This window comes from Hippocampus bargibanti, linkage group LG01, assembly GCF_051943395.1.
Source record: "Hippocampus bargibanti isolate YZ-2025 linkage group LG01, ASM5194339v1, whole genome shotgun sequence".
Classification (NCBI taxonomy): Eukaryota; Metazoa; Chordata; class Actinopteri; order Syngnathiformes; family Syngnathidae; genus Hippocampus; species Hippocampus bargibanti.
The window spans coordinates 13,077,004-13,089,122 of record NC_142734.1 but is presented as its reverse complement, the minus strand read 5'-3'; the positions used below and the strand labels follow the sequence as shown (position 1 = coordinate 13,089,122).

General features: G+C 41.0%; 1 protein-coding gene and 1 pseudogene across 4 annotated transcripts in view; both read left to right on the top strand.

Moving 5' to 3' along the window:
- The first annotated feature begins 541 nt into the window (after positions 1-541).
- Positions 542-12,119, top strand: part of LOC148903160 (sodium-driven chloride bicarbonate exchanger-like) — a 42,332-nt gene continuing 30,754 nt past the window's right edge. Inside the window, exons 1-3 of one of the 4 annotated variants that reach the window (XM_088997276.1) lie at positions 7,248-7,267; positions 7,952-8,211; positions 8,282-8,367. In XM_088997276.1, the coding sequence (XP_088853402.1) occupies positions 8,329-8,367 (39 nt within the window). In that variant the 5' untranslated portion in view covers positions 7,248-7,267; positions 7,952-8,211; positions 8,282-8,328. Of the gene's footprint in view, positions 889-7,237; positions 7,268-7,951; positions 8,368-12,119 lie in introns of those variants that run through there. The other 3 variants (XM_088997257.1, XM_088997284.1, XM_088997267.1) reach the window with 3 other exon arrangements.
- LOC148903161 (uncharacterized) lies at positions 1,939-5,486 on the top strand (annotated as a pseudogene).

The window sequence follows — 12,119 nt, the reverse complement described above, 5'->3', positions numbered from 1 at the left end:
CCCTGTGTGCAGTTTGCATGTTCTCCCCGGATTCACGTGGGTTTTCTCCGGGTCCTCTCCATTGACCACTCCAAATTGTCCCTCGGTGTGAGTGTGAGAGTGACTGTTGTACGTCTTTGTGTGCCCTGCGATTGGCTGGCAACCAATTCAGGGTGTCCCCCGCCTCGTGCCCGAAGAAAGCTGAGATAGGCTCCAGCACCCCCGCGACCCTAATGAGGAATAAGCGGCACGGAAATGGATGGATGGATGTACCGTTATTGCAAGTAACAATGATTCCCACTTTTGACCACAGGGAGGCGCCGGAATAGTAGAGTTATGTTGCAGCATCCTTCGTCATTGTGCGGTACGCGATGGCGGCACTTGATCGCGTGACGCATAAACTGAAATATGTACATGATCACATATTGATGTGATTGTATTTCCTCAATGTTGTTGATGTATATAAATAAATGAGTAGCATAGCGCCACAAGAAAGCTTAGTGTATGCTCGTGCGTCAACCAGAAACACAAGTTCAATTCACAAGTCACCGTTTCTCTAGTTCTAATCGAAATTATGGTATGACGACCGTATCAGTGATTCAATGATTTCGTACGGAGGCTCTCCGGCACGATCCCCCCTCCCGGCATTTGTGTGGGCAGGCGCAACCGCCCTCCTCCGTGCGTAAAATATGTAGGGCATGCTTTGCCACCTCCATTTGAGAAAACCAGAACCGGTAAATATACTGTACTGCTAGTGGAGGAGAGCGAGAGAGACATATCAGCCACTCTCCTCGTCGTCAACCTTTATCAGCGTCTCAAGTGAAGAAGAGCAACACATTTTGGAAGGAGGAGGAAGAAAAGATGGACATTAACGACCAGGGTGCTCAAATGGAGCCTCTGTTGCCAGCGGTGAGTTGTGTTTTCCTTCATGTATGTAAGGTTCACGTTTGGCTATTACTCCAAAGAATAAAACACATCACGGCCAATGTATGGGTTAACATTCTTTGACTGTTATCCGTTGCTTGCATTGCATAAATAAGCATTTCTAATCGTTAAGTGATGCACTGCAATGGGAAATTGGTATTTACAGTGACAGGCCAATTCATTAGTCACACATACCAAATTCAATGGCTTTGGGGGTGGGGGGGGGGTACTCTGCTTGTGCGAGCACAGACAAAGCTATATAAATGTAGCAATATTTTATTTATTGTTGTTCTGTACCGGTGAGATCGGCCTATCATTTTGCCTCTCAAGTAACCAACTATGGTAGACCAAATATTTGACTCACATCTCAAGATGTCATTCGCATATACATTAATATATTAAAATAAATATATTGTTGAACTGAAAAATATGTGTCAGTTTATGTCAAAACATTAACACAGGGCAGTTTTTAGGAATAAAAATCTGAAGACAGCATATCCAATGCCCGGGGAATGTACTTCATGCGCCCTCTAATACCTGCAGCCTCTTATGCAACCTGTGAGCTAGGATGAGGCATCTTTCACTTGGTTTCACCATGCACACTTTTGGCTAGCAAAAAGGCCCATGCAAAATTTTCTGATTAATCTTTAGTCAGATTGAGCACCTGTCCACTAAATTCAAGGGATCATTGCATATTGCCATCTGAAGAATATTGTAATTAATTGTTAACCCAGCCAATAGCGTCATGTAATTCATTTGCAGGTGCTCAAAAATAGAAGAAAAATGTATGTCTTGTCTGAGAAAGAGAGATGCGAGATGATGACTTGAGTTTATATATATGGCATTCTTTTTCTCGCTATTCTTCATTGTGTTGTCGTAGCGTCAGTATGTTGTCATGTCACTATGTGGAACAATTATTTCTCAGAGGAAAATATTGATGCAATCAAATGTAATTTGGAGTAATATTTGCCAACCTCTATTGAACCAATGCATGTATTTTACATTGGAGAATATACCGTACCCTACCAAACAAAAATGATGAATTTCTTGGTGAATGTGTTCGACAGGTTGAAGAGATGGTACAATATTTTGCTGTCATAGATAGGTCAGCGAATAAAAAAAATAGTTTTCAGTTCATAATGTTCAAACCTGTAAGATAAATCACTGCTTTAAGAGTTAACAGGATCAAGGGTGAAAGAATATGTACACAAAAGGAAAGTATCAAATGACATCAATGTTGATATTCAGTGCAGTTATTCAACCACTCAGTTTAAGACTTAATGGATGCCATGACTGACCTAAATTAGAGTTTTGTGATTTAACCACACTGAGTTCATTCAGCTCAAATCTTTCAAATATCCCTCATCTCCAGTCATGTTTTGCGTTCTACGGGGGTCTGTTCTTGGTCCTCGTGTTAATACTTTTTTTTCTTCCCCTCTGTATTGTCTTTCATAAATACTGTATACCGTCTCTTTGCACTTTTAGGAAGATGACACTCACCTCACTTTGAGAAAGGCACTTATATTGTATTATCACTACCAGAAAATGTTTCTGTCATTGCCATGTTTAATAAGGAATCGTGTGGAGACTATTGAACAAAGATATATGAAAATGTTTTATTTCTTTCTTAAATGCAATAGGTGTACGCACTACTTTTCTTTTGTCTCTTTAAGCAGCACTTACTTTCTTTGGAGGCATGATTAGGGGCTAAAACTCTTCGTACACCTATATTAAACGCTAGAGCAAAACGCAGCACGTCCGCTAGCGACAACAGTTGGTCACGGAGGGAGCGATACACCCGTGCGCCGCCCAGCTCCCCACCCTCACGTACGCACTCACGCGTCGTATTAGCGTTCAAACACCGATTGATGTTCGAACGCCGAAGCAAGAATATCTCGAATATTTTGTTCGAACACCGATTTGTTCGAACAGTGAGGCATTCGAGTACTGAGGTACCACTGTATATATATTCCACACTGAAGGGTTTCACTCCCTGAAGGAACAATACCAGAAATTGAAAACAGTTACAAGTACCTCAGTGTACCACAGGAGGCCAATGGCAACCTCAAACTAGCAACAAGGAAAGCGGCTACGACCAAATACCTCCAGCGGATGAGGCAAGTCCTAAGAAGCCAGCTCAATGGCAAGAACAAGACCCGGGCAATAAACAGCTATGCCCTGCCAGTGATCAGATACCCTGCAGGAATAATAAGGTGGCCAAAGGAAGAGATCCCAACCACGGATGTTAAGACCCGAAAACTCCTCACCATGCATGGAGGGTTCCATCCCAAGTCCAGCACCCTGAGACTGTACACAAGCCGTAAGGAAGGAGGCCGGGGACAAGTGAGTGGGAGAGCCACTGTCCAGGATGAAACATCCAAGCTCCACAAATACATCAAAGAGAAGGCTCCAACGGATGATGTACTCAGAGAATGTCTCAGACAATGGGGAACAGAGGATGAGGTGCTGGAAGACGGAGAATTGGATTGGATATGCCGTTATTCGTCTCACAGTGGAGAAATTTACATTTCACAGCAGCAAAGTGATGAAAGGAATGAAGGTAGAAAAACAAAATACATGAGCTGCTGGAAAGGCAGCCACTCTCGCGGCGCCGTCTTGAAGTCAAAAGAATAAAAAAAAATAAAAATAATTAACAAATAATATGACAGCATAGAGACAATATGACAAAACAAAGACACAGAGAGACATTCATTCTGCAGGACTTGCTGTACCCTCTTTGTGATGACATGAAACAGTTCTGGATGAAAGAGGAGAGGATCAAAGCGTCTTTCCACCAGTGGATCAGGGACATCATGGTGGAATGTGCACGTCGACTACAAGCTAAATGTTGAAAGCAAACACGCAGCTGTAGCATCCATTGACGAAAAGAGATTGTCTCACATCTCCTGTTCCACATAAATGATGGGAGGAAAAGCCCCTACACCGATGTACCACCGAACCATAACTGAAGTGGCTGATCTCAAGAAGTCCTATCAGTGGCTAGAGAGGGCTAGCCTAAAGAACAGCACAGAGGCACTCATCCTGGCTGCCCAACAGCAGGCCCTGAACACCAGAGCCATAGAGGCAAGGTGTAGGTTGTGCAAAGAGGCACCTGAGACAATCCAACACATAACTGCAGGGTGTAAGATGCTGGCAGGGAAAGCCTACATGGAGCGCCATAACCAGGTGGCTGGCACAGTCTACCGAAACATCTGTGTGGAGTATGGACTGGAAACCCCAAGGTCAAAATGGGAAACACCTCCCAAGGTAGTCGAGAATGACCGAGCAAAGATCCTGTGGGACTTCCAGATACAGACTGACACGATGGTAATGGCCAACCAACCAAATATCGTGGTCATAGATAAAGTGCAAAGGAAAGCCGTTGTCGTGGATGTAGCGGTCCCGAGTGATGGAAACATCAGAAAGAAGGAACATGAGAAAATCGAGAAATACCAAAGGCTCAGAGAGGAGCTGGAGAGAGCCTGGAAGGTAAAGGTGACAGTCGTGCCTGTGGTGGTCGGAGCACTCGGGGCAGTGACCCCCAAACTCAACGAGTGGTTGCAACAGATCCCGGGAACAACATCACATATCTCGGTCCATAGCCGTGCTCGGCCAGTAAATCACACAAACGCACACCTCGTTCGTGTTTTTCAATTATCTCCTTTTCAGCGACGGTGATTTTATTTTGTGTCTTCTTGGGCTAAACACGAGCTTGTGGTGGGTTTTTTTTCGGTTCCATCATAGTAAAATTAATAGCAAAAAGCTCCAAGTAGGCGATCGACGTGTGCATTCAATGAGAAGGAATGTGGAAAGTAGCGCCGGCTGGAGCGCTGTTCGGTCGTGTGCTTCCGCCGAAGATCACTCCGCCAGATCCGAAGGTCGTGTGCTTTGGTGTTCTTCCGCAGAAGATTACTCCACCAGCCGTGGTGGGTGTGTATTATGAAAATAAGGTTTAACTTTCATAAATTTGACGTTCGTAAGACGAAAAGTTTGTAAGATAAGGTGTTCGTACTATATATATATATATACAGTAAAGTCTCGTTATATCGATATCGGATATATCGATAGTCCCGGTTATATCGATACTATTTCTATGCACGCACGGAGAAAATTACATGCAAACAGGGTCGGATATATCGATAGTCCCGGTTATATTGATATTTTTTCGGACTCCCTTGAATATCGATATATATATATATATATATATATATATATATATATATATATATATATATATATATATATATATATATATATATATATATATATATATATATATATATATATATATATATATATATATATATATATATATATATATATATATATATATATATATATATCCCTACTGCCCAGGGGTGGTGGTGCCAGTCCTCTGCTATGATAGGTCCGTGCTCTAAGGTTGGAGGGGAGCAGAGGACTATTCCTTGAGGCTACACTGATTACTTCTATTGTCCTCACTGATTATGGTCCACGACTGGCCTGATTGCCCTATTTGCACCGGTATCACCTCATTAACATAACTAAGCCCATGTGGTAACGATTTCAGGACTATCTACACCAGGGGTCGGGAACCTTTTTGACTAAGAGAGCCATAAAAGTAAAATATTTAGAAATGTTTTTCAGCGAGAGCCCCACACACGCGCGCGCGCACATACAAACGCTCGCGTACGCGCGCACATACAAACACTCGCGTGCGCGCGCACATGCACGCGCTGCTACTTTTCAACAAAATATCAGAATGTATTGTTTAAAATAACTTTGTGATAGTGCTCACTGTTAATATGGATGGTTTTCCGTTCCTCGTGTTTGGTAAAAATCCAGGAAAACGATCGGAATGAAATTCAATTTGCCGGTCCAGAGGCGAAGTTACTGCTAGCTAGCCTGCACACGGCTCATAAGCTTCCACACTTGCTATCTGCAATCGACTTCTTGCAGAAGTATGTTGATGCTAACGTTAACATCGGGTTTGTTAAAATGTCACTGACATTCGACTGTTTCATCGATGGTATTGTTTCATTGCAAATTAGAATCAGAACATTTTCTCTCCTCTAATGCTCCGGTGCCTTCACGCTGAAGTGCACAAGTTGGGCTCATTTAAAGGGGCGTTTACCTATTTCAACATGACTGCCACTATCATCCAATCAACATGGCGCTTTCGGCCATTCTAGGTCAGTGTCATCCAATCAAAATTGCGCTTTCCGCCAACTGCAGCCCCAACGGGAAATGAACGGCAAAAAAAACGACAATATGTATTATAATATGTAATATTTATCAGCGGGCCATATGCAATCATCAAAAGAGCCATATATGGCTCGCGAGCCATAGGTTCCCAACCCCTGATCTACACTTTTCAAGAGTCTACATACAGTAAGACTTTTATGTTGCCCAATGAGTACCTGTTGAGTTTCCTTAAGATCTTACCATTTAAAAAAACTTAACAGGCTGGAAGAATTAGTTGAATTTGTTTTTGTACTCCAAATTGAAGTTGGCTCTTCTAATAAGTCAGAAATTAATCAAACATCCCATTTAACCACTAAAACTTTGTCTGTTCAGGAATCCAACTATATAAATACAATTTTACACCGTGATATTTTTATCTTCTGTTCTTATTTATAATTTTATTTGTGGTTTGATTTATGTCCCTGTGTTGTGAATGGAAAGTGTCCTTGAGGGCTTTGAAAGGCGCTTATAAATAAAATGTTTTTTTTAATTATTATTATTATTATTATTATTATTATTATTATTATTATTATTATTATTATTATTATTATTATTATTATTATTAATCTGAGCAAAAATATTAGCTTCCATGTGATCAAGTCCCTGCTCTATCAATTCACTGAATGGTGTGAGAAATGATATCTGCAGCAATGATTGGTTCTGGATTGGAATTCATGTTTTTTTTTTTGCGAACGGTAATTTCACATAATACTCTTGTGGTCAAATCACAATCCTGTTGAGAGGCTATGGGAGGGAATTTAAGGTTGAGATTGAAGGTCTACCTAGAGAGAAGGCTCAACGGATACGGTAAATGTAAATTGTGAAAAGAAAAATACTTTTGATTTGGAAAAGAATGATCAACCCTTTTGCTTATTTTCTACCGATCATTAATTCATGTCAATTTGAAATAATGTTCTGTTTTTTAAAAGTGTGTAAATGAAATGACATTTAAAAAATCAGATTGATCAATTAATCAACAAAAATAATCAATAGACAAAACAGTTATCAAAATTACCGTTCACGACAACCCTAACACCAAATGTTGGCATGTTAATATTTTGGCATTTGGTTTTCCTTTTTTGTCTTATTGACTGATGTCCTTTGATTGTAGGAACACAGTGGGCAAGAAACTAAAAATGTGGTAAGTACACGACTTTTATTCCCTCAATTTTATCCACCCTTATCTGTCCAACCATCCATCCAATTTGACAATGTGTGACTGATCCACATTTGTGGACTGCAATTTTCTCCATTGTGGGACGATGAAAGGTTTTCTGATTCTGATTCTGATCAAAACAAGTGTGCCAGAGACTAAATGTGTCTCATGGAATACTTCTCAACCTTTCGAAGTTCTCAACTTGGCAAACAAGTGATGAAAGCGAGACCATTCTGGCTTTATTTAAAACGTGAAAGTTGTTCTGCATCTTACTTGACAAGCAGTATTATACATTCCGCTTCTTGAACTTCAAAGTCTATGGAATATTGTACTGTGTTTGATTTGTGGATTTTGCACTTTTTTTTACCACACACACACTAGACACTGTGATGTTATTGTTTTTAGTATTGCACAAAAAATAACAAAAGCTAAACTCAAATGAGTGTTTTTTGAAAATAATACAACTAAAAAAATGAACACACTTTGAAAACCCATTACAACTAACTTATTTAAGAAGCTAAAAAAAACTTAAAATGAAAGAAAAATGTTGTATGATTAAAAAAAAAAAATCCAAAGTAACTGGGATGTACAGCCTGATGGGAACCAGACAGCATTGATTGTTGTTGTTTTTCTCTCTGTAAACCTTTTGGGATTCCAACTTTGGCGCAGTCCCTGACCCAAGATGTGAGGTGACAAATCTCCCAGGCTTGGAGAGAAACAAGCTGATCTCAAATCATGGTAGCATCGCTGATGTCACAGCGCTAATCCCTGTTGAAGGGATGGGCGGATTGGCGGATGGATGCGAGTCAGACACATTTGACCCTGGATGAGAGGCGACACGTTTGAATCAGAACTGAGCTGAGCCTCATTTCTTCCCTGGGCTTTTTTGGATGTGAGCGCGACGCCTTATATTCCGGGTTGACGTTGAGGTGAGCTCCGTCATCTTTCTGACTGGGACACCGAACCCTTTTGACCGGCTCATCCTGCCGTTGCCCGCAGAACAACGGCGGTTAGTGACCATCCTGTCCCTTCCCAAGGGACCCAAAATGCTCTCAGTGGACTGCAACAAGATATTTAGTTACCAGGTAGGCTACGTAGTTTATTTTATATGAAAAGTTCTTGCCAAAGTAACGAAATGCGATGTTGTGCATGTGAGAGGGGAGTTTGGCTTGACAGATGGGACTGTTCTGTTCCGAGATTGAGGCTTATACCTGCTGCTCTGATCCCGGTTACTTTTCGGGATGATAATCATCAATAAATAAATCAAATAAAATGAATAAGGACAATAAGAAAAGAAATATTCATTGTTAGCACTGTTTTGACAGGTCTTTTACACAGAAGGAATCATAGTGTATTTATGCGTGGTGATGCTCTCAGCAGTTATGATTGCCACGGTAACCATCTGTCGGGATGAAAAACCATGACAACTAAAACCACTCACCAATAGCAGAGCCTGTTTCAGCTACTGATAATCCAGCTCTGTCTTTGCAAACTACAATTCACATAAACGTCCAGTACAGTACAGTTTGTAATATTTACACTCATGGAAAGTGCACGTCAATAGATTTGCATTGCTTTGCCTCTCGAGTGATTTCCCTCAAGCTTGCATCGTGTTACCAGGCTTTTTAACATGTAGGCCTAAAACCGTGCTATATGTTTACAGGGAAGTATCCTGTATATATCCAAAGTAGTGCCCTCAATAATATTTTAACTTTCATTTTGTTGCTCCATGGGGAACACCCGTGAATAGCTAACTGTGGAAATCAGGTCATGCATTGTACCTGCATCCCAGAGTTACATGATATTGGGAAAAGATAACTATTTAGGGACATGTGTGAAATATATGACTCGTGGGCAGCTGGTCTGGGTACATGATATGGAAATAGGCATTTCTAATTGCTCGTGGAGAAAAGGCTGCGTCTCTTGAGTGCATGATATGAAACAACCAAGTTAATTCGTTCAAATCAAGTGAGCTGTTCTTTACTGATTGTGATGTAACAGCGCAGCTAATGCACATAATACTGTCCCCAGCTGCCCATGACTTAGCAGCTGCAGCGGGTGAAGATTTGCTATATGACAATATGGTATCTCATTGCGGAATACGTACATTGAAGCATTTTTTATGTCAAAGACAAAAGGTAACCAGGGCTGCTACAGCATGTTAGCACACTCTGCCAATAGCCAAACAATGTTCATACTTTAGTTGGTAATAACGACAAATATTTGAATGTTTAGTGTTGTTGTTGTGTTTGGCCATGCGGATTCGCTGCATGCACTCCCGAATTTGCAAAATTACGAAATGCTGCATCAGGGTGTACCCACCTATTTCTAAAACGGCTGGTATATGCTCCAGCACACCCGCGACTCTTGTGAAGATAGCAAATTAGAAAATGGACGGATGGTTCATACATGTCCTTTTAAAAGTAAACTACTTGTAGCCAAATTAAATATTTTTGTTTTGGTGGTTCAGGCAAACATTCAGATACTGCTTGCCCTGAAATAAAACAGGAATATCCTCATTCGTTGTTGTCACAGCAGCCCCAGATAATCTTTCTGAACCAATGAAAATAAAAGAGGTGCATACAGTGTGTATTGACATCTTCAACAAAAAGAATATGGGTGGCATTTGTTGATTGTGAATCGTGTCTTCATCTCGAGCCATGTGTGCGCTTCGATGTGCAGACATCACGACCTTCAGGAAAGCAACATTGAAATTGTAATCGTTTCAAAGGTTTCTTCAGCCGTCATCTGTACAAAAGTGAAGGTTTCGGACGTTTCGCCTCCTATCCAAGAGGCTTCGTCAGCGAACTAAAGTCTGACTGGTCGTATCGGCCCCATTTATATATCCCTAATGTCCAGACATGGTGGCGCCGGACACAGCTATGATAGGTCCCTACTCTCAGGTTGGGAGGGGCGGGGGACCCCTCCCTGTGGCCCCACTGATTGTTCCTACATTCCTGACTAACGATTGGCCTATTACCCCCACTGCCCCCGGTATCACCTCATCAGCATAACGACCCTCATCAGCATTGCGAAAGTTGCCTAACCTGTTTTGCCTGAGCAGGCTATTGTATGAACGATCCAAATTGAACCTCACCCCACCAGACCGATTTAACGAAGGATTTTGTTGTTTTATAAGAATCGCTTCTTTTACGCCCCTTTCAAACCATCTATGTTCTTTCGCTAAGATTTTAACCTCATTGTCGTCAAATGAGTGGTTGCTAGCTTTTAGGTGCAAATGTACTGCCGATTGAGGCCCACTAGTGTTATCCCTGCGATGTTGATAAAGTCTTTTTTTGAGAATTTGTTGAGTCTCCCCAATGTACTGCTCTTTACAATTTTCATTCTTACAATGTATGGAATAAACTACATTACTTTGTTTTTCATTTGGTAGCCTATCTTTTGGATGCACTAATTTTTGCCTTAACGTGTTTATCGGTTTGAAATAAGTAGGAATTTTATGTTGCCAAAGGACTCTTTGTAATTTTTCAGAAACTCCTGCAATGTACGGTACTGCTACTCCTCTCCTTTTTGAATCTTGAGAATTATTGGTTTCGTTAGCTATTCTTTCTTTCTGACATTTGTTGAATGACCACTGAGGGTACCCACAGTTAGTGAGTGCTCTCCTGATATGTTTAGACTCCTTTTCTCTACCTTCAGTGCTAGTTGGTATTAGTTTAGCCCTATGCTGGAGGGTTCTGATAACTCCTAGTTTATGTTGTAAAGGGTGGTTAGAGTCAAAAAGTAAGTATTGGTCAGTGTGCGTAGCCTTCCTGAAGACTTCTGTTTTTAGCGCTCTGTCCTCTTTTATAATTACTTTACAATCCAAGAAGGCTAGTTGGTTCTCTTGAATGTCCTCACGAGTAAATTTAATGTTGAAGTCTACAGAGTTGAGGTGATCTGTGAAGGATTGAATTTCTTGTTTCTTAATTATGACAAAAGTATCGTCCACATATCTAAACCAGTGTCTAGGTTTTGTCCCTGGGAAGGATGTGAGGGCCTGTTTCTCCATCTCTTCCATGTAAAGATTAGCCACTATGGGTGAAACTGGTGAGCCCATAGCACAACCATGAATTTGTTTATAAAATTTTTCCCGAAATTGAAAATACATAGTATTAAGGCAGATTTCTAATAATTGGCAGATGTGATCCGGTTTAAGTTTGGTTCTTTCATGCAGAGAAACATCCGCCAGCAGCCTCGTCCTCACCACTGAGACTGCTGCTGGGGTTGGGACAGATGTAAAGAGAGAAGTCACATCGTATGATGCCAAAGTTTCCTCAGGTTCCAATATGAGGTCTTTGATCCTCTCTACAAACCCTGTGGTGCTCTCTACGTGATATTCAGTGTTACCAACCAACGGAGCTAAAATAGTTTTTAAATATTTGGCTACATTGTATGTAGAGGAGTCAATGCTACACACAATGGGTCTGAGGGGGAACCCTTCTTTATGTATTTTTGGCAGGCCATAGATACATGGCGTGGCCTCTCCCGGGTATAATCTAAAATACATCTGTTTGTCTATATGTTTTCCTTTCTCTAACTTTTGGAGACAGTCAATCATTTCTTTCTTGTATCTATTGGAAGGGTCCCTTTTTAGTTGCTCATACGTGTTAGAATCACTGATTAACCTATTTATTTTGTCTTCATAATCCAATGTGTTGAGAAGCACTGTGCATCTGCCCTTGTCTGCTGGCAAAATAGTAATATTTTTGTCTTTTTGTAGAGTAGTTAACGCCTTTCTCTCTTCTAATGTTATGTTGGACGGAGGAAGTTTGGCACTACTGAGAAGAGCTGATATTTTAATGCGTAGATCATCTGCCTCTGCATACGAAAGTTT